Consider the following 22,731-nt stretch of genomic DNA (forward strand, 5'->3'; position numbering starts at 1 on the left):
TAAAATGAACAAAAAATGTTCAAATTTTTTCATGTTCTATTTTATATCAAGAACCATAAATAGAAGTTGATTCGATTAAACCAAAGCTTATGCCAATGCGTACCTCTACTCACATCTATCGTTTCAAGACAAAGTTGTTGTTCGCGAAGCAGTTTATGTACACGCAGAATAATCTCGATAGCTTACAATAAGAAAATAATTAGTTGTCTATCAAACCTGCTACTGCTTAGTACATAGGTCGCTACTTATATTTCGGGAACTGGACACACTAATGGCAATAGCTAAAATCTGGCAACACCAAAATAAAGTTTGATCGTTTTTAACATAAACGTACTCAGAACGTTTTGATGTACAAGAACTATTTGTGTTGTTTACAGTGAGTTGAAAAAATTAATTTTGCTAAAAAATGGTAACTTTTTGAGAAGGATTTCGTTGGATTATTTTTTACCACTTTCGACATAAATTATTTCAACAAGAGTGTAAAGATGAACAACTCAAAAACCACATATTAAATGAATTTACACTTTGCATTTTTAATCTCACGGAATTGGTTTCATTCCCTACACAACCCTGTAACCTTTTGCTCTTGTTTGATTCGTCTCATACCGTTCGAATCCTACATGCGAAGCATTGAAGTTTGAAAAATTCACATAATCAGTCAACTAGTACGTATGAATCTCGATATTCGGAAGTGTGGATAACGAACGTCAGTATTATTCGTATTCACGTCATACAGTTATGTCTTCGATATTACCCACCTGCCTTTTAACAACAGATAAAATTTTCTGAACTTTTTATATGCTATGAAGACATTTACACACGACCGTACATCTGTCTTGATTATGCTAACATTGATGTAGGTAAACAGTCAATCAAGAGAGTAGTCTTTCTGGATTTATTCAACCGTTATTTCAAATATGGGATATATCAAAAGTACGATTGTAAAGACTGTCCCAGAAAGTATGGACGGAACCAAAAACCGCTGCCATTTCGCAATGGTTCAGAATCTGTCAATTTTTATGGCTGCGTCCTGTTGTTTACACTCTTCTCTAACCACTTGTGCAATTGTTTATTCGTTTTCATTAGTTTTTTTTTCGAAATGCGTGGACTTTCAGCAGAGCAACGTCGAAAAATTGTGTACAAATGGTGCACAGAACGCGGATTGTCACTGAGAAAGATAGCAAAAATGGAAGGAGTAAGTGAAAAAGCCGTGCGAAATGCAATCAAGAAGTTCGGTGACGATAACACTTTTGAGGATAAACCGAAAACGGGTCGAAAAAAGGTCCTGCTAACCCTCAGTTGGATAAACGTATACTGAAGGCGTTCGAGCAAAAGAAGGAGGTTTCAGTTCGGGATGTGGCCAAAAAAGTTGGCACTTCGAAGTCAAATGTTCTTCGTGCTAAAGAACGTTTGAATATTCGAACCTATAAGAAACAGAAACAACCAAAACGTAGTCCGAAACAAGAAGCATCGATCAGGCCGAGGGTTCCAAAGCTGTACAATACGATTCTTGCTGAAAATTTGAACTGTATAATCATGGACGACGAAACCTACGTGAAACTCGATTACAAATCCTTGCCGGGACCACAATATTATACGGTGCGAGAAGGGCAAGTGTTAAACCAGTCCGAGACATCGATTGAAGTTGAAAAATTTGGTAAGAAAGCTATGGTCTGGCAAGCAATTTGTAGCTGCGGTAAGATTTCGAAACCCTTCATCACCACTGCTTCAATGAACAGCGAAATATACATCAAGGTATGTTTACAAAAACGACTTCTACCCATGATTCGAAGCCACAAGGATCATGTTGTCTTCTGGCCAGAAAACATCTTGCCACTACTCGAAATCAACGGTAGAATGGTATACCACCAAAAATGTCACTTTCGTCCCAAAAGACATGAATCCACCAAATTGCCCACAACTTCGACCAATTGAGGAATTTTTGTCATTAACGAAGGCACATCTTAGGAAACATGTCTCGGCAGCCGAAACCATTCAACAGTTCGAAAAAGATTGGAAAAAAGTGTCAAAGCTTGTCACCAAGGAGTTTGCACGGAATTTAATGAGGAACGTTCGTGTTCATACTTTATGGGTGTGTCCATACTTTCTGGGACAGTCTTTAGGTCAACAAAACGGACGTAGACACCAAAGTTACCACATTCACAGATTGTTTTGCCTATTTTGCCAAACCGATTCTGTGTCACAGAACATAGATTTTATCAAAATTCATAGATTTTTACAGATTTTCATAAAAATGCCAGATTTTCAAAATGTTTTTTCACAGATTATGATCGAAAATATGTAACACAGATGGTACAAAATTTTTTCAAGTTGACACATTCATCTCTGTCCTTATTCTTAATAAATTCTATTATGATATTAGAATAGTTGTATGATTCGACAAAATATGTCATTCGGCGAAATGATACGTTAAGAAATCGCTTACTCCCACGATTCTATGTTGTTTTCTTTGTACGAAAAATTGTTAACCTTCTTCTCCTCTGTTCGGGAAGAAGTTCAAAGTCGTGGGACGTTTTTTTTGCTCGCTTAACGTTTTTTCGAGAGCGATAGTTCTGTAATAAGAAAACTGCATGTCGAAAGCTCAGTTCTAATTCGTGGGACCTTCTTTTTGCTCGCCTAACCTAACAACATTAAGTTCTCATTTAGTCTTTGAACAAACAAACCAACTATGAAAAGAACGAACGAACGAACGGCTCTGGAGAACTAGTTCTTTCAGTAGAACTTTGCATCACTGAACGGTTCTTTGAAATGAACTGTTTTGCTCATCTCTAGTGTCGAGTATTGTGATGCCAGGTCGCATTCGTACCAGTCCGCGACGTCTTGGCAACTCGAAATCTTCCTTATATAACTTTCATCTACAATTTCTTAAAAACTATCAATGCTCAAATTTAGTGCTCTCCCTATCTCTTTCTCGTCTATAGCTCTATCTCATTCTTCTTTACGTTACTGAAAGTATTGTCTGTGTAAACGATGCTTCGGAGCATGCACCTGCCTTGAACTGACTGAGTTACTGGAAGCTACCCAGAAACGTCACATCAACAAAGCATCCCGATCCAGAATAACCTTTTCCTTGCTACAAGCTGAAGAACATGAAAATTCATCTAACGCAAAGTGTGTCTAAAAGATGTATGCCACAAACGAATGATGTATTTAAATTTCAATTCCATAGTGTGTAGGTCCCACCCTCCCTATGTCCCTTTACTAACTCTAGGGGAGTATGCCGCCCCGTAATACGGCATCCCTTCCCCTCTCCCTAACAACAAGACAATCGGCTACGCAAAGCTAAAGCAAATGAGCCCAATAAAATTTTATTGTCGTGAATACGACTTACTTTACACCATTTCATCAAAAATATGATCAGGAATTTAGGATAATATTTTGAACAATGTGAGATAACTACAAACAACTCAAAAATTAAGTTTTCTCAAAATTTGAAAATAATGCGGAAAACTCTTTACTTTCGCTTGGATTTTTCGCGCAAGGACGACGATTTTGAGGCAGTCAGGCACATATCTTCAACTGAATGCGTATAAAAGGGAAACCGTGGTCGAAAATCGATCATTTCTTTCCGTGCGTTCGGTTCAAGCAGACGTCGTGGGAGTTGAACCATCAACCAGCAGCGACGGAGAGTGCACCTTTTGCGTGGTTAAAACCTATAACGCTCAGGTAGCAACTATCATTCGCTTGCTGGCCATCAAGGCGAGAAGACTGCCATTGCGAGAGTTAAACCATCATCCAGCAGCGACGGAGAGTGCACCTTTTGCGTGGTTAAAACCTCAAACGCTCAGGTAGCAACTCTCATTCGCTTGCTGGTCATCAAGGCGAGAAGACTGCCATCGCGAGAGTTAAACCATCATCCAGCAGCGACGGAGAGTGCACCTTTTGCGTGGTTAAAACCTCAAACGCTCAGGTAGCAACTCTCATTTGCTTTTCGGTAGTCGTAACGAGAAGTTCAAATTTCAGATATTAGTTCCGCAATATAGGTTTAGTATTCAGAGCCTGCGTGCTGAAACTGTATTCCGGAACTAATTTCAGTTTCGAAATTGCAGTTCTAGAATTCAAACTGGATTCTGAGTCTGTTATTGGTTCTAAATTTAGTTTTTGAACTCAGGGTCCAGTTCTTTATTCCAGACTTCTTCTATTCGGTTCTTTTTAGAACCATAATAATACTCGTAAAGAATTATGCGGAAATTTACTTTACTGTACTCTATACAACTCATTCTGGTAGTCATGGCGGTCTTCAAGTTTCAGAGCTTAGTTCCGGAATATGGGTTTAGAATTCAGAGTCTGCGTGCTGAACTAACTCAACTCGTCACTCTTCATCACGAACGCTTTCATAAAAAGTTCTTTTCAGAGCCACCATTTTTTATTATAATGAACTATACTGCTTATTTCATAATATTTAATTGCGTTTCAGAATGTTTAATGTAACTAATATGTAATTTAGTCTAGGCGCATCGTTTAAATTTCTAGTAATGAAAGAGGGGAAAGTTGCACAATTCAAACAATCGATCAATTACCAATTCGAATTCGGAAGCATAAATAAAGCGTGTCATATTCGTATTCACGACATCCAGTTATGTCTCTGACATTACACACCCGTACTTTTTTGAAAAAAAAGTACTTAAAGGATCAGCCCCATGTGGTTGTTCAAACCATTGATGTGGAACAAGGCAACCAAAATTTCGAATGATCGACATTTTCAATCAATCGTCACACTTTTGAATCCGCAAATGCACGAGACTCTGCTTAGATTGATCTTTATTAGGAACAAACACCGAACAAGCGAACCCAGAATATTGACTCTATTTGTTTTGTGGCCGACGAAATTTCATCAATAGCCCAAATGTATGCAATTATATGTTTGTACATGCTTGCGATACGGATATCGATATTTAAGCTTCTCTTCGCCAAGCCTGTGTTCTACTTTTGTATGCAACCAGTTATTTTTATAGATTTTATCTACCATTACTACCATTCTGCGATATCGGTTGCAACGATCAACTTTTTCTCATTATCAATCGAGCTCATCTTATGTAAATTAGAAATTAATCTTATGCACTCAAAATTTACCCTGGGGTTGTTGTCAATTTCTCAGGCGACACGACATAACATGGAATTTCATCCGATCTTGCATGACACAAGATCAGAACATACCAATTAAAGCTTCAAATCGTTTTATGGCACTTTTTGTCTTGCTGTCTAGCAACAGCCTACCTCTAGCATGCTACGCGTAGGACTGAAACGTTAGCTATAATTTTTCTTATATTTATAGTTTCTCGTGCTTCCGACAGTTTCGCATTTGCATTGATTGACCGATCGCTTACTCCTTCAAAACCGTTGACTATGGCAGGGAAATCCGGTATGCCGGCGATTTTTTGCAGACAAAATGGGACACTGCTAGCTATCAATCAACATTTCAATGATACATAATTAAAAATACAAGGTTACATATGAACATTCAAATCATTACGTAGAAATATTTTCAATCAAATGGTGACATAATATTGATAATTGATACAAAATTGACTGAGCTGTGATTATTCAAAACCTGACCACTATTCTACGTGTATTTTTCTTGAGTTTCTAATTTGCACCCCTATATAGAAAAAAAATGTGTTCCACATTAAAAAAATTCTGTAGGTTACTATTCACAACCATAATTGTACACTCAAAGAATTATGCTAAATTTTACTTCACTATACTGTTTACGGCCATTTTTCTACCAGTTGTAGTTTGTAGTAGCACTTTCTGCTGATTTGCTATATGTATACCACCGACTCAGAAGCTATTCATTTCGAATTTGGCTGGTGTTGTCAACGTGTTCATGACGCGATAGAGGCATTTCAAAGCGAAATACAAGCGGAAGAAGCAGGAGAATCCAACGGAACACATATCAGTATCGCACTCACGGACAACAGGTCAGTCTGGAAATAGATGACAAAAGTCAGCGGTATCCATAGGAAGTTAACGGTATCCATCGGAACTCAAACTCAACTCGTCACTCTCTATCACGAACGCCTTCATACTAGGATCTTTTCAAAACCACCATTATTTTATCATAATGAACTGTATTGGTTATTTCTTAATGTTTAATTATGTGTCAGAATATTTAATGTAATAAATTTGTACATTAGTTTAGATATACCGTTTCAAATACTAGTAGTGAAAAATGGGAAAGCTTGCACAATTCACACAATCGATCAACTAATTGATTTTCGGAAGTATAAAGAAAGAGTGTTAGTTTTATTCGAATTCACGACATCCAGTTATGTCTCTTACATTACACACCCGCACTTTTAATTGTGGAGTAAATCACACATTTTATGAATGTTTTCATTAGTAATTAATTGATATTTTGTCAAATTTTCAAGTTAACCGGAAAAATTCTGGTAGTTGTGGGACTTTATTTTTCATTATCTCATACTGCGAAGACACAAGACCTCAGCGCACAAAACATTGTTTCCTTGGATTTTATCTACAATAAACTTTAAACGCGTTTTTCTCGAAAGCACGTTTTAAAAGTCCATGTCCATCGTCATTTATAAAATTACGTACCATTTCAAAATTACTTCAACAATTATTTTCAAATATTGCACACACTTTCTACATATAAAATGGTCAACCCCAACTTTTTCCTTTAATTTTTTTGTTACCTTGGAGAGGTTTTCACAGCTACAAAACGACGATCTTTTTCATGGAAAATCGCACTTTGACTTTAAATAATCACCAACAATTCAACAAAATTTAAAAAAATATCAAATAAAAACAGTACAGTACAGAATTAAACACCTGTGGGGTTGATAGGTTACCTCGATAATAAATAGCAAAGAAACCCTGTATGTGAAGCATAACAGTTGGTTTTACTGCCGTTAATTAGATTTATTAGTCTGTAAGAGTAGGGTGATTCACGTAACCTTGAACAAGGCGGGGTAATGGCCTATGGATTGTACGGGGGATTTCCCTGGGAAGCGGAAAGCGAAACGCGAGAAGTTTACCATTAAAGCGTCCTCTTGTATTAATAGTTAGTTACCTAAGCTTCATTACTCACTAGTATTAGTTCCTATTCTAAAGTTAGTCACGTAGTAGCTAAATATCGAAGAGATATCGTTTATCCGGGTCATGTTCAGGTCGTTGTCCAGGTTTTAGAGGAGTAGCACTTATTCCAATTTGCAAAAAATCCAACTCAAATCAGCTATCCGTCCAGGTAAATTAATCGTCCATGTTGATCCTCTCCTTTACATAAAAAAAATATAGAAATCGGGATCCAGGAGGTTCTGCCAGTGTCGTTTACCTGAAAAATATAAGAAAAGAAACACAAACAAAAAACCAACTTTTACATCATTTAGAAAAGGAACGAAGTTAGGAATACTATCCTTATAAAATTCCAAGTCCGAATACGGCGATCGACTTGGATAAAAAAAAAACGCCATCATGTAGGAACACTTTTTGCTGTCTGCTAGATTATGAGACTATGTTTTGCTATGAGGTTGGCAATAGAATGAACGGGAAGAGAGAATGATTAGTATGCAAGGGGTGATTGAATGCTTGTGGAATTAGTTTATAAGTAATTATGTGGAAACAGAATCTTGCAGTCGAAACCATTTGGCGGTCAAAGAAGTTCTCAGGGATATTTTGAGCCTGGGAATAGTGGAGAAGCTTGCACCAAAATGATTTGGGGTTTTCCAGCAGTTCACAGGCGGTGTAGTTAGTATTGTGGATCCTGGTTTCCCAAAAATTGAGCCGGGGTAGGAAAAAAACAAGACTTACTAGTATGTTATTTATATATTTTAAAGACTAACTTTACCTAACCCAGATATGATCAGGGGTTGAAGATAGTCTAGTCAGGTATAGATGGAATGTATGTATGGAAGGAATTGCCAATTTTAGAAGCCTGGAATGATTCACTCAATAGTCAGGAAAAAGATTTGTTGTGATGTGTTGCAAATGCATCAGATGGTTGTTAAATTTTGAAAGGAAGGTCCTATTGGTTTTGCTGGAGACCGGAGTTGAGCAACGTTGATGGTCAGTAGCAGGTTGGTTGACTAACCACATCTGGAAATAGAGAGGAGTCAATTTATTGACGATGAAAACTTATGACCCCAAAACCACAATAGTCACCTTGATTTATATAACAGTTGCCCTTCGAAAATTTGATTGATTCCTGCAACTAAAGTTGGAAATCAATCAAATTTTCGAAAAAATAGCAGGGAATTATGTAGTGTTGTACGCATCAAAAATGCAGAAATTTGTGCGAAAAGGTGGACATGACACAGATAAATAACTGAAATAGTAAGAGAGCCCCTCGTACTAGCAACTGAGTATAATGGTAGAGATACTCTCGCGAGTACCCTTCTCCTAATTTGCCCAAAGCTCGAGAAGATTAAATGACTAGGTTGAGTACTCTGCGCCGCATAGAGGTTCATTCGTGCGTGCTGGAAAAAAAATATGATCGATTAAAAATGTGGTTTGAGGGGTGGATGAGAGGGAAAGGTAGATCAAACGATGAGAGGGAAAGGTAGATCAAACTCGGGAAAAAGGACGACTCGATTTGAACTGTGCTTCTTGGGTGAAGACAATGCTCTCGATGTAGATCAAAACGGCTTTGTGTGTGGGATAAAGGGACGGCTACGGTATAAAATTGGTTGACGGAAATTATTCACTTCGTGAAGTAATAAAATGTTTCCGGTACCGAAGACTTATTCTGATGCCTAGACTGAGGATTCCACAGTTCTGGTCGTTCACTTTGTTCTGGTTCGTGGAAGAGGCAGGAGTTAATCGCGAGTTATTAGCGCCGCGGTGTGAGATTAAAGGTAGCTGATGAAACAGCGTGAGATTCTGTAGTCAGTAATATTGAATAAATTTCCCTTCTCTCGTGCAGTTAGCTAGGTCGATAAGTGAGTGTGCAGCAAAGATCATTTCACAGTGCTAAAAATAGACTGTGTTAAGGTAAAATTTCTAAACGTTGGCTTGAGTGCAAAGCGTACTCTTATAACAACCAAACGTTGGTCTTATGTACTATCTAGGCAAGAGAGTGTCATTGTATGGGCCAATATTCCGACACACCGTCATACATAGCCAGCGATACTTCTGACCCCACCATCCAGCGACCGGAAGAGCAGGGACACTGTTTGGCAGGGAGGCCAACACTAGCAAAGAACGCCGTCGTTGGATTGAAAGCAACGCGACCGCCATTGATTCTGCAATTAGCTCCCCAACCACGCCATCGCTGTTTGTCCACCGCTGAATGATGCACCGACGCCAAAATTCCGCCATTTTACGTAAATTTATGGTAGTTCCGATTATTTTCGACATGCGCATGTTAGATGAACCGTGATCATGACACAAAATACGCAAAGAGCTTAGGGCCACCTTAAATTACAAACTTGCACTCAAAAGTCACTCACAATATGAGATAAATGTACTGTACGAGGTAGTGCGCTCGATGAAGAGGTAACATCAGTGGGGGAAACAGCAAGGACTGCAAAGGCAGTATGTGAAAGTTTGATGTAATTGAACGATAACTCATCATTTTAGTTAGTTTTTCCCTCATCTATGCTAATTTTTATTAGTATTGTTGAATAAACCCATACGCTGGAAGATGCTGCTGCTAGGAAACCTAGATGAGGTGTTATTTATTTCAATGTTCTGGTGACGGGATTCTCACGTTTTTTCAGAAGTTCGTTTATCGATTTTGTGTTACGTGTGGTTGGGTTGACCCCATGCTTCAGTCCCGCTCCTAAATCTATATCAGACTGTGGCGATGTGCACTATTAGAGCAGTGCCTATGATGCGATTGGCATCTGCGTTCTTCTTTATCGACTGAATTCGTTCCAATGTTTCAGACTCGGAGTCTGTGGAGGTCTCTCGTGTAGTTATTAGTGGCCATCGGAAGTTGTACGGGGACAGTCGAGTCGTTTGGAACCGGTTCCGATTTACCAAGCGACCCGCCTTTCGAGAGAAGGTCTTAATAGCTGGGCAAAGCCACCTTGGTGGATGATCTCCTTCGGGAGTGGCGCAAAAATCATCCACTTTCCATTCGAACAATTCCGATTCCGACAGCCCCTGGTTTCAAAAGGCAATAAGAATTTTTCTTTATTTAGCATCGTCGCAATACTTTACCCAATAGATCTTGAACCGGAAGTCGGACCACGATGAAATTCTATAGCAACCTATAATTATGAGATTTTATATTTCATGAGTGACATTATTTGATACATACTCATACACATACACACTACCTACATTGCTCAACTCGATGAACTGTGTCGAATGTACTTACCCTTCTGGGCCAATTTTCACTGGCCAATTTTTCAAGTGATTGCATAAACTTTTTATATGAGGAAAACAATAAGTGTACTTTTATAGAAAAGTATCGTAATCAGGATTTTGTAACAACAACAATAAGTAGGTCTAAATTGAATATAAGATTTACAGATTTACATTTTTTCACCTGAACAATATAGATTTTATTGTGGCAACCGAAAATGAACAACGCACGCTGCGAACGGAGCATAGTCGCCCGTACCGACACGTACCAGTTTTGCATTGTTATTTTGAATGGTGATTTTAATTTTTTTCACACCCATCGCCCTGTAATTTCGGAACCGGAAATCGGATCTGGATGAAATTGCACAATATCTTTTAAGACAATGCGATCTTAATTTGAATCATGATTCTTTAATTTGAATCGTGATTCATGAAAATCGGTTTAGCCGTTGCTGAGAGATCGAAGTGAGTTCCGTTTTTGGAGTTTCTCTTCACTATTGTCGGTGCTTTCGAAAGCGGAAACCGAGAACTAGTAGCCCCAATAAAAACTAGTTAAATTACCTCCAGTAACATGGAAATGGATAAAATACGGATCGAAACCTATATCGCATATGTGTACCATATAGTGTAATTGTATATGTATATTGTATATAAATATCTCTATTTTACAGAAGCATTCCGATGATGGTGGTGATCCTCTCTTCGACACCATTTGTTTCATGGTGTATTGATATAGCAGTTGCAGTATTTTTAACGTCTTTAGCACTGAAAACATGCGGATGTGTCGCTCTCATATGTACTAGTTTTGTGTACCTTATAAAGGTAAGTATTATAATATATATCGTTTATTGAATCCCGGTTTTAACTTTTTAGAAATGGTTTGTAATTATATGCAATGTCTCAGACTAAGGTGTAATACCTTTTAAATGACTTTAATTTTACGCCAAATTCCTTGATTGCGTCTTTCATTACATTTGTTTTAAATGTCTTTTCGGATATATTCTTCAAAACTATCAATGTAGTTAACAGCGTTATCTACTTGGCCATCTCATTGTCTAGTATACCGACATGGCTACATAATTCAATTCTATTTGATCGGTACGGGTACGGGTTAGTTCGGATTTGCTTTCTTCCATGGCAACCTTTACTGGAACAACTTTACAACCTTCTTACGGCTTGTTCTGATAAATATTTTTTTGTTTAGATCAGAGAGATTTCATCTATAATATTTTCTAATAAAAAAATCTTCCTTCCAAAAGGGAGATGAGATTTTTTCCTGATGAAAATTTTTTTCCATCCAACGAATGGATTTCTTTTCTCGTCAATACAATTTAATTTACTATGGGGCGCCTTTTCAAAATTTACCTTGTACAAGAATGGGTAGGGAAGTGTGCTCGGTTACCGGCACTCTTTTCTTTTAAGCTTATAATTTCTGAGTAAGCGCGCATTATGCGGTCATATATACATTAATGAAAAGCTAAAGTCCTTAGCTAACAACTGAATAAAAAACTAAGTTGATTTAATCGATTGAAAAAACTTTATCAATTTAGTAAAGTGATAAATTTTGGCCATTTCAAAAAAGGTGTTCGGTTACCGGAACCTCAAGACATTACGCTAAAAATGGAAAAATATAAGTAAAAACTGCAATTATTCAAATAAAAAACGGAATTTATTCTTTTCAGGGGCGTTTTTGACAAAAGTCTTCATTGTCCAATGGTGACTTCGCCTTGGCTCTCTTGGCCAATGATTTGTATGGTAGCACCTTGGTGTTGACTTGGCCGGGCTATCATCGGCTTCGCGGGATTGAATACGTTGCTGCAGTCGAATTTATTGGCTTCTTATCCACTAAACAACGTTTGATGGCATTAATCAGTGCATTAAAGTGCATTCCTTGATTCGGACGATTTGTTTGAAGTCACCATGGCTAACAGAACCAGAGAACCAAAGTTTTTACTTTTATGACGGATATATTGAAGTAGGTTGCCGACAACCGAACACTGCCGGCAATCGAACATCTTCCCCTACTTAATCGAGAGTATCTTTTGTTGTATTTAATGCAGCAACATACTTTTTCCTCCAAATCATCAGAATATTCCTCAGCAATATATAATAAAAAATAGTATGCGATAACCACAAATAACTCGGGATTCAAGTTTTCTAATATGTATGGAATGAACAAACATTCAGGTGAAACTCAGTGTCAAAATAAAAGGCTTAAAATTTTTACCGCTTAAATTGAACGAATCATCACACAAAGCGTGTCGTGCGAAACCGACACATAGAAATACGGAATATTTTCAGTTGTTGAATGCAGGCTTACGGCATGTTTTGTTCGCTAGTAAAACAGACACTTAATATGTGTGCTTATAAACCATGAGTATTTTTAATTGATTAATATAAAGAAGACGCATTTGCAAATGTTGTTGAGGACGGTCAATTTAGTCATTCATTATTATGAGCTTGTAAAATGTTTAATAAAAATATCTAGATTGTGAAGTGCATATCATATCTGTATATAAGTTAATAATATTTTACCATTTGTCATGAATTTTTATGGTTTACACGTCTGATGACGTCTCTGACATTACCCTAGCACCTTTCTTGATAAAAAACAAAACGAGTTGTTTCGTGACTAAAAATAGATTGCTTTATTTGTTCCAACTTACACCTACGTGTACATTTCTCTTCTTAATCTATTACTTCGTTTTTCGAACGAATTTGGTACAGACAGGTAGATACATGTTTCTCATTATAAGCTATGCAAACTTGTAGCAGTGAGCATCCCTTGGGGAAATGGCACAAGGATAATAAATTTTATTTCCTATCTGCGAATGGTCCTAATTACTGTGTCTAGATACAACATTTTTACCTAAACATTTTCCAAGTTTTCTAGTTCGGCTTATTATTTAACATCTGTTTGGTTTTCCCTGTTTTACTGACGGCTGTCTCATCGACATCTTGTTGTTTTTATTTGAAATATTATTAAAATTTTATAAATAAATTGAGCGTTTGCGACATTAACGGCCTGTAAATCGTCCGCATGGTGATTTACCGATTCTATTCAATCATTACATAAATGACTATTCAATAGCGTTTAAACTTTCAATCATTACATAAATGACTATTCAATAGCGTTTAAACTTCTCAATTGTAACATGTTAATAAATGAGCGTGGTGTGTCCAATATGATTTGCTGATTATTTTTATTACTTTTTCTACTATTCACTCTTTTATAAGACATGTAACATAGAAATAATATTAATATAATTAGGATTATACTAGTAGCTCCTCCTAAAGCATAGAAATGTTTTTCAAACATACTGAAGGATCTATATCTATAAACTTATCTTCTCCAAATGGAATTTTTGGTAGTGTCATGTTACTCTCAGTTGTTATTCTTGTTTAAGGAGTGTATCAAAAGTAAGCTATCCACAAATTCTTCTTTCAAATTATGATTAAAAAACGATATTTTATTCAAACTAAAAATTGATTCTTTATTGTACTAGGTTAAACTTGAGCATAATGAAAATCGGATGAAATTTCAGTTATTATTTCACGAATCTTCGAACTTTTGATCGAACGCTCTTCATCAAGTTTCGGACAAGTGTTGCATCGCATTTTATGGACGCTTGAGTCCAAATTTTTTTGAACTCCTGCATGTTCACAGCTGCCTTACCAATCTTCTTAAAGACCCTCTTCACGATTGTCCAGTAACGTTCGATGGGTCGAAGCTTAGGGCAATTTGGTGGATTGATTGATTCTCAACTAAATGTATACCCGCAAGCCAATTGAGAGTGGTTTTGACATAGTGAGCCGACGCTAAATCCGTTCAAAACAGTGGAGGTGTACTATGCTTCTTATATAAATGCAGCAATCTCTTTTGGAGACACTCAGATCGATAGATTTCTGCATTTGTAGTTTCGGTAGTGTAAAAAATGGTTGACTTCAAACCATAGTAACATATAGCTTGCCATATCAGTACCTTTCGACCGAATTTCTCCACCTGTCCGCATCGCTCACATCCTCCCCAATGACGACAGTAAATTATTGTGGACCTGGAAGGGTTTTTGAGTCCTCCTTTACATAAGTCTCATCGTCCATTAAAGCGCAGTTTCGAGATTTTCAGCTTCTTGTAGGTTTTCAGGTGATTTCGCCTCTTGATACGCTGAATCATTCCAACACTCGTTCCTGCTTTTTTGGCCAAATCACCTATTGAAATTGATTTGTTTTTCATGATTAGAGATACCACTTTCTGGTCCAGTCCATATGTAAGTCAAGCTAAACAGCATCATTCAGCAACATAAAACATGTAGGAGGATTATTATTATTATTATTATTATTATTATTATTATTATTATTATTATTATTATTATTATTATTATTATTATTATTATTATTATTATTATTATTATTATTATTATTATTATTATTATTATTATTATTATTATTATTATTATTATTATATTATTATTTTTTTTTTATTATTATTATTAACATCACTACACAACTGGAGCGGTATTACTGCACTATTGGCTGCGAAAATTGCATATTTTTTCAAATCAATTTGAATTCAATGACATTCGTTTATTCTTTCGGTCGCACTTATCATAGAATAGTTAAAAATTTTATCACCGTCTTCTACCAATATCATACATCATTAACAGAAATCCGTGACCGTTTCGATTCCATCATAGCGTGTACGAAAAGAACAAAGCAAGCATGGTTCGTTTTGTGTTTTTTTCTTTTTTCGGTGTTGTACATATTTTTAATCTATATGACGATTTCAAAACTTTGACACCAACGCCATGCAACTGTGGAACCGGAAGACGGATCCGGATGAAATTTCACAGTAGCTTTAAAGATTATATGAGCTTCAATTCAAATCATTATTTTTGAAAATCAGTTCAAGCATCGCAGAGAAATCGAAGTGAATTCTAATTTTGGAGTTTTTCTTCACCGCTTTCGGTGCTTCCGCAATAGGAAAAAGGGGAGGGGGGCAGTAGTGCCGAAATAAGTTTTTATACCTACAAACTTACAAGCTATGCAAACTTGTATAATTCCTCAGACAGTTCTATGGGATTTGTACCTGTTTTTGTCCATCGTTTGTGAAAAACTACTGATGAATCTACTGAACACTTATCACGCTTTAGTTCCAGAACCGGAAGTCGGATCGGGATGAAATGTTCTAGAAATTTTTAGAAAACTATAAGACCTTTCATTTGAATCTTAGATTGTAAAAATCGGTTGAGCCATTTCAGAGAAAAATGTGTTCACACTTTTTCTCTAATTTTCACATATTACCATGTAACTCCGGAACCGGAAATTCAATAGCAGACTATGAGACTGCTAGTCCTTTTATTTGAATCGAAGTTTGTGAAAATCGGTTACGCCATCTCTGAAAAAAGTGAGTGCATGTTTTTTCCATTTTGTTGGTACATATCATCCTTTATCTCCGGAACCGGAAGTCGGATCGGGATCAAATCCAATAGCAGGCTATGGGACCATGAGACCTTTCATTTGAATCTTAGTTTGTGAAAATCGGTTTAGCCGCCTCCGAGAAAAGTGAGTGCATAGTTTTGTTACATACACATACACCTTCTACGAATCTTCATCGAAGTGCATCAGGAATATGAAATGAAACCTAAGGAAGCGCTGGCCGACCTGGACTCTTATGGGAAAGTTTTGACAAGTCAACACATCCGCTGACTCCAACTAATCCGGGAGCCGAACACAATTTTTCAAGGCCGAATTTTCGGAAATAACGACGCCCTTCATTGAGGTAATATCCTATAATGACGTAAGTGACACTACACTTCATTCAAATCCTTAAATTTCTTCGCATTCACAACAGAATGCGATTGAAATTCTTGTCTGCTGTCAGAATTTCAATCGCATGAAAAGCCCAGCCAAAATGAAGGAAATTCAACAAAATATTTTATCGTCTTCTTCCTCAGTTAATCTTGGAGCTGAAAGTAGTTGGGACAAAAGCGTAAAATACGAAGAAATTTTTGGAAATAACTATAACGTACTCCTTCATAACCGTAACTCAGCATTATCCAAAAAAAAATCTGGAGGCGGAGTCTTCATTGCAGTAAGTGCTGACTTTTCATCCCAGAAAATTGAAACAAATAAACACAAAGAATTTGAAGATGTTTGGACCAAAGTATTTATATGAGGACAAAAACATATTTTTGCCTCTGTGTATTTTCCTCCTGAAAAAACTAACAAAATAACTTTCGAGCTATTCTTTCAAACCGCGTAGAGTTACACATATACGATGACTTTAACCAACGAAACGCTCACTTCATCACCGATGAACAAAATGAATCCATTCTACTTCCAATTGCAGGAGAAAATAAAACACTTCAATTTCTTTTCGACAACATCTTCTTATTCGGTTTGAATTCGGTGAAAAACAAACAAAATTCATATCTTGATCTTCTTTTCACAAACTGTAACGAAGACTTCTGTGTGAATGTCTCACCAAATCCACTCTGGAAAAGTGAAGCATTTCACACAGCAATTGAATACTCCATTTTTATGCATAACATGTCCTGCCCATACTTGCATATCAGTCCCATATGGAAAATCGGCATGTCGAGAAAAAGCCGATTAAAATTTTATTTTCGAATTTTTTGATTTATTGTGCTACCTTATGCTGAATTATGGTTATATTACATGAAATATCGGTAATACACCTTTGCTATTCCAATATTGCAACAAATGAAATTATTGAAATTTACACTGAATGGGACTGATATGCGGGTACTTTGCATATGGGACAAACAGGAGTTGATATTTTTTTCACATTTTGCTGAACAAACCCTCAACTTTTATTGCAATTTCTGAGAAAATATTGAGGATAGTTTGCATTCCTCAAGCTAACTCAATATTGGCGAAAATCGATATGGGACTGATATGCGAGTATGGGCAGTGTCTCTCCTTAACGAAATAGAATACGAGGAAGTGCCGGAATACCACAAAAAAATTTTGAAGAAGCAAAACGTAGACTAAGTACATTAAACTGGCAAAATATTTTGAGTATAGAAGGAAACGTCAATGAAGACGTGGAAATATTCTATCTAATTATTAATAACTTAATTTCGGAAATTGTACCAGTAAGAAGAAGAAGAAGAAGTCACAATAGCAAATTGCCTGTCTGGTTCAACCCGCAATGGAAAAAGCTGAAAAATAGAAAAGATAAAAGTGTTATCAATCTACAGAACTACGTCGACATTTGCAATGACCTGAAAATAGCCATCAACTCAGCACACGAAGAAATAATTTTAAAGTCGAAAGCGAAATCAAAGAGCATCCTAAAAATTTAGCTATGTTAAAACAAAACTGAAGAATAACAACCTTCCTTCCCAGATGAACCTAGATGGAACTACTGGAAATAATAGCACTGAAATTAATAATTTATTGGCAAATTTTTTCCAAGAAATATATAAATCATATTCCGAAACAGATTGTGAACGTGACTTCTTTTCCTTTATACCGGTGCTTTCTAATGACATCAGTGTCAATCAATTATAAAAGCAAGAAATATTCAATGCACTTGAAAACCTCAACGCAGCAAAGGGACCTGGACCTGACGGAATAGCACCAATATTTTTGAAACAAATAGCTACTGAGCTCACAACACCATTACAACATCTCTTCCACTTATCTCTAAGAACAGGAATATTTCCACAAACATGGAAATCCTCCTTCTTACCGGTTTTTAAATCAGGCTCAAAATCAGACATACGTAATTATCGAGGAATTGCCATTATCTCGTGCATTCCAAAATTATTTGAAAAAATTATCAATGGGAAAATATTTCAACAAGTAAAAAATTACATAACTCCAAAACAACATGGCTTTTTCAAAGGTCGTTCTACGTCAACAAATCTCCTGGAATTCATTACATTCACTTTGGAAGCTATGGACAATGGAAATTATGTCAAAACTCTCTATACTGACTTCAGCAAAGCTTTCGACAGAATTGACATATCATTATTGCTATTCAAAATTAAAAAATATGGCATTGAACAAAAACTTTTGGAATGGCTTGAATCATATCTCACAAAACGTAAACAAATTGTACGCTATCAAAACACATACTCCAAATCACCAAATGTCACTTCAGGTGTTCCCCAAAATTCACATTTGGGCCTCTTCTTTTTATCTTGTACGTAAACGACATTTCCTTCTTACTCAAACATCTAAAAGTACTTGTATATGCAGACGACATGAAGATCTTTATGGAAATAACAAATGCTGTAGATGCTGAAGTATTTCAATATGAAATTAACGCATTCAACATTTGGTGCAATAAAAGCTTACTCCAACTAAACGTTAAAAAATGTAGTTCAGTAACGTTCAGTAGAAAAATCATGTCTCCTTCTATTAACATATATTTAGGAAACCAACCTGTAGAAAAAAGTAAAATTATTAGAGACCTAGGCGTAATTTTTGACTCAAAACTTACTTTCGTGGAGCATTATAATACAATTGTCAATAAAGCAAATAGTATGTTAGGCTTCATTAAACGTTTCAGTCATAATTTTCAGGACCCTTAAGGACTATTCACACATATCCGGTCCGGCACGACACTGTGCACGGATACTGATATTATTTCATTCGTTTTCTATTCACGCATTCACACCTATCCGGCACCGTGCCGTTTCAGTGAAGCTCGCCGACAGTGTAGCGCCCGTCCGGCAAACTCAAATTCGTCGTCACCGATATTTTTTTTATTTTCACTGAAGTCGGTATGTCACTGCATTTGTTGTACCGGTACGGAAACGGCACGGAAACGAAACGGAAGGGTTCCGATAAAAGAAGTACACTGACGGCGTACTGAAGGCACTTTAACTGAACCGTCCCGGAACTGAAGTGTGTGAATAGCCCTTTACACAATAAAATTATTATATACTGGACTACATTTCCTCTTCCATCATATAAAGCGCGTTGTATGCTCATGAACTTACAAATACTCGAAGAACGCCGCAAAGCTACAATGCTTTATTTTATCAACGACATTATTTCTCAACGAGTACAATCTGAATCATTACTTTCACAACTAAAATTTTATGCTCCTAGTCACCATCTCAGAAGTCTCGGTCAAATATTCTCGGAAAAAAATATAAAACAAATTATGACAAAAATAATCCTATTAATCAAATGATGCGCTTTTATAACGAAAACTGCCGAAAATCGATTTAACTATGTCCAGCAAACAAATAAAAAAAAAATTGAAACCAAACCGTAGAAATAATGTATACCATATAAAAAACCATTGTAACTTTTTTTGTCTGTAGTCTACATTTGTTTGACGAATAAATAAATAAATAAATTTTATTTTGAACGTTGTGAGTCCTATTGAAAATGAAGTCTTACTCAGTGTTGGTGATTGGCGGAAATTTGACAGAAGCTGCTATATTGTATACTACATTTTCAATCCGGTAGAAGATGCTACAAGAACTCGAGTCTCTTAATGCATGAACCTTGAGAGAATTTTGCTACATTTCTTCGCTCCACTTCATACTCCGAGTATTTCACGCCCTTAAAAAAAATTTGAAGTCTGATAATGATCGTTGCTGGGTGGAATTTCCCAAGAGAGAATCGCAAGTTGACAATTATCGCAGAAAATCGAATCGATGATTCGACTTGATGATAGGTTGTAATATTTCAAAATCCTTGGGTGGAGTATTCACAGACATTTTCATAGACACAACTGATACAAAGTTATATGCACATAGTTAGAATAAGCGGCAATAGTAAAATGATTCTATTGCAATTATCAACTGCTTGTATAGAATCGGATCGCGAAATGAGAATAAGCGACCATTTGTTGCTTCAGAGAGCAGCGTGCTAACCTTTAATTCTCTGAAATGTCATCGAGAGGTATTCGCTCTCGCACTGGTGTCGATTCTATGTTATATGAGCCATGCCGGGTTTGTGTTGTTGCGATGAGATCCGTCTCTCTTTGATGGCACTGATTCAATCGGGTGAAGAGTTGCTGGTGAGGATTCTTTGATACGATAAAAGCCATTCTTGGTCTTACTAAAATCTGATCATATTTCAACTCAAGTGTTATTATAACATGACATTATTGAGACGAATTTTGTTGAAATAAGTCAATTATGAGGTAACTTAAAAACATGATGGAGTCTTTAATATTCTTATTAAAAATCTTCTCGATGTTGCATTGAGACTCTTGGTTAAAATTTTCAACAAGGTTTTCATTAGCTTACTTCCTTAAAAGATGGAAAAATGCTAAAGTAATTCTCATCCATCCTGATAAGAACTCAGCACAAACATAAAGTTATCGACCAATTATACTTTCTTCTATCAGTGGACTTATTGAAAAAAATATCTTGTTCAATTTTTTTTCGTCACGAACATTAAACTACTCATCAACTTGTAAGAGTGACGAACATGATACAAGCAAATAAATCTTCTGGGTTATCCACTGGAGTTGCTCTTCTAGACATACACAGAAAGAAATAATGAAATTTACACGAGATGTAAATCTAAGTAACATGGAATAGACATAGGTTGAATCGAAATTTTGATTGAAAACCTTCATCGATGCAAAACTAAATTGAATTGCATAGAATTTTCAATGAATATAACTGTATCTTTCAATTAACGCTTGTTTTGCGATTAAATTGTATTGAAACGTACAGAATTGTAAAGTAATTTTATGTTTAATTACCTGCTCCAAATATGTGCATGAAAATAGATGTAAATTCACAAAATATTTTTATCTGTGTATAAAAAGCATTCGACAGTGTTTGGCACAAAAGTTTAATGGCCAAAATGTCTAATTTTCAGTTTCCTATTTATTTGATCAAAATGATTAAAAATTATTTAACTGATCGTACTCTTCAGGTTAGCCATCAGAGTTGTAAATCTGAATTTCTACCCGTACGACACTTCCAAATCTACTCGGTGGTTGTCAGAAATCGCTATTCTGTGACGACACAAGCCTGTTAGTCACTGGTATAAATCTAAGAGTGATCTACACTCGCCTACAAAGAAGCTTAAATATTTTCAGCGATTATCTGTCAAAATGGAAAATGAATTTTCTTTCCTCATAAGCCAAGAGCTTCTTTTCTTAAACCAAACAATAATCATATTATCAAATTAAATGGCATGGAATTGACATGATCTGATCAAGCAAAATGACTTAGGTTTAACGTATGACAAAAAACTCACTTTCAAGGAGCACATTGAAGGAATCCAGGCAAAGTGTAATAAATATATTAAATGTTTATATCCTCTTATAAACAGAAATACTAAGCTCCGTTTGAAGAACAAATTATCAATTTATAAACAACTTTTCGACCAGCCATGCTTTTTGCAGTACCAATTTGGTCAAGTTGTTGTTCTACCAGGAAAAAAAAAACGCTTCAAAGGACTCAGAATAACATTTTGAAAATGATTTTGAAGCGTCCTCCCTGGTTTAGTATAAATGAGTTACACAGACTCACAAATATAGAACCATTAGATGTAATGTCACATAATATTATGAGCAAATTCCCACAAAAATCGATGCAATCTTCAATTGAATCGATTCGCTCTCGTGTCATTGGTTAGTAAATTAGTATATAAGTTCCTTTTTCCCATTACACAATACAAGTAGATTTAGAATTTTCCCTACACAAAAATAGCAGAATTACGGAAGCAAATTATGCCTTAATGGTAATAACTAAATCATGTTTATAATAGGGCAGAAAATTTAAGTTTAACTCATATTTCAATAAATATACATTAAAAAAAAAATCAAACGGCTACCAAAGACAGACTATATAAATGGAAATTAACACAAATAGAGCACTGCGACGAATGTGACGTACACAAAAATATAATCCATATTCTTTGCATCTGTCCAAAATGCAATCGATACAGGTGTTATTATCCGATTCTTTGGAAGTTTTCAAAATTTTTGTAAAGTGCTCTTTGAAACAGATGTCTAGTGATTTATTATTTTTAGTTGGTTTAACGTAAAGCCGCCATAATTAAGTTCAGTTTTTTCAATGACTGAGCGGAAACATATATTGGAGAAGCCAAATGAATGAAAAACTATCAGAAAAGATGATTTATCGGAAAAAGATACGCTCAGAGACAGGACTCGAACCTGCGTTCTTATGCATTCCGTGCATAGTCTAGACCAAACCTATTTCGTTTCAATTTTGAACGGATGAGCAATATCATTGTTGAATTCGACTAATAGGGTAACAGAGGTATTTTGGCCCACTTTAGGATTGATTTTATTTTGGCCCACTTTATAAAAATATCCACCAAATATTGTAATATCATTAAAAACCCCTTCCGCAATAGGTAAATTAATGTGATTAGCTTCAAATTGATGCAAATTGAGTTACTTAACATCGATAAAATCCGATGAAATCGATAAAGTTTGTTAGGTGAGCCAAAATATATGAAGTG

The 22,731-nt window shown here is 36.0% G+C and overlaps 1 protein-coding gene across 2 annotated transcripts in view; it reads left to right on the forward strand.

The window, feature by feature from the left end:
• The window catches only part of LOC131440652 (GPI inositol-deacylase), a 254,257-nt gene that overhangs the window by 175,099 nt on the left and 56,427 nt on the right, over positions 1-22,731 (forward strand). For both annotated transcript variants that reach the window (XM_058612123.1, XM_058612122.1), the window contains exon 13: positions 10,962-11,112. In XM_058612123.1, coding sequence (XP_058468106.1) covers positions 10,962-11,112 — 151 coding nt within the window. The remainder of the gene's footprint in view (positions 1-10,961; positions 11,113-22,731) is intronic.

Source organism: Malaya genurostris, chromosome 1, assembly GCF_030247185.1.
Source record: "Malaya genurostris strain Urasoe2022 chromosome 1, Malgen_1.1, whole genome shotgun sequence".
NCBI lineage: Eukaryota > Metazoa > Arthropoda > Insecta > Diptera > Culicidae > Malaya > Malaya genurostris.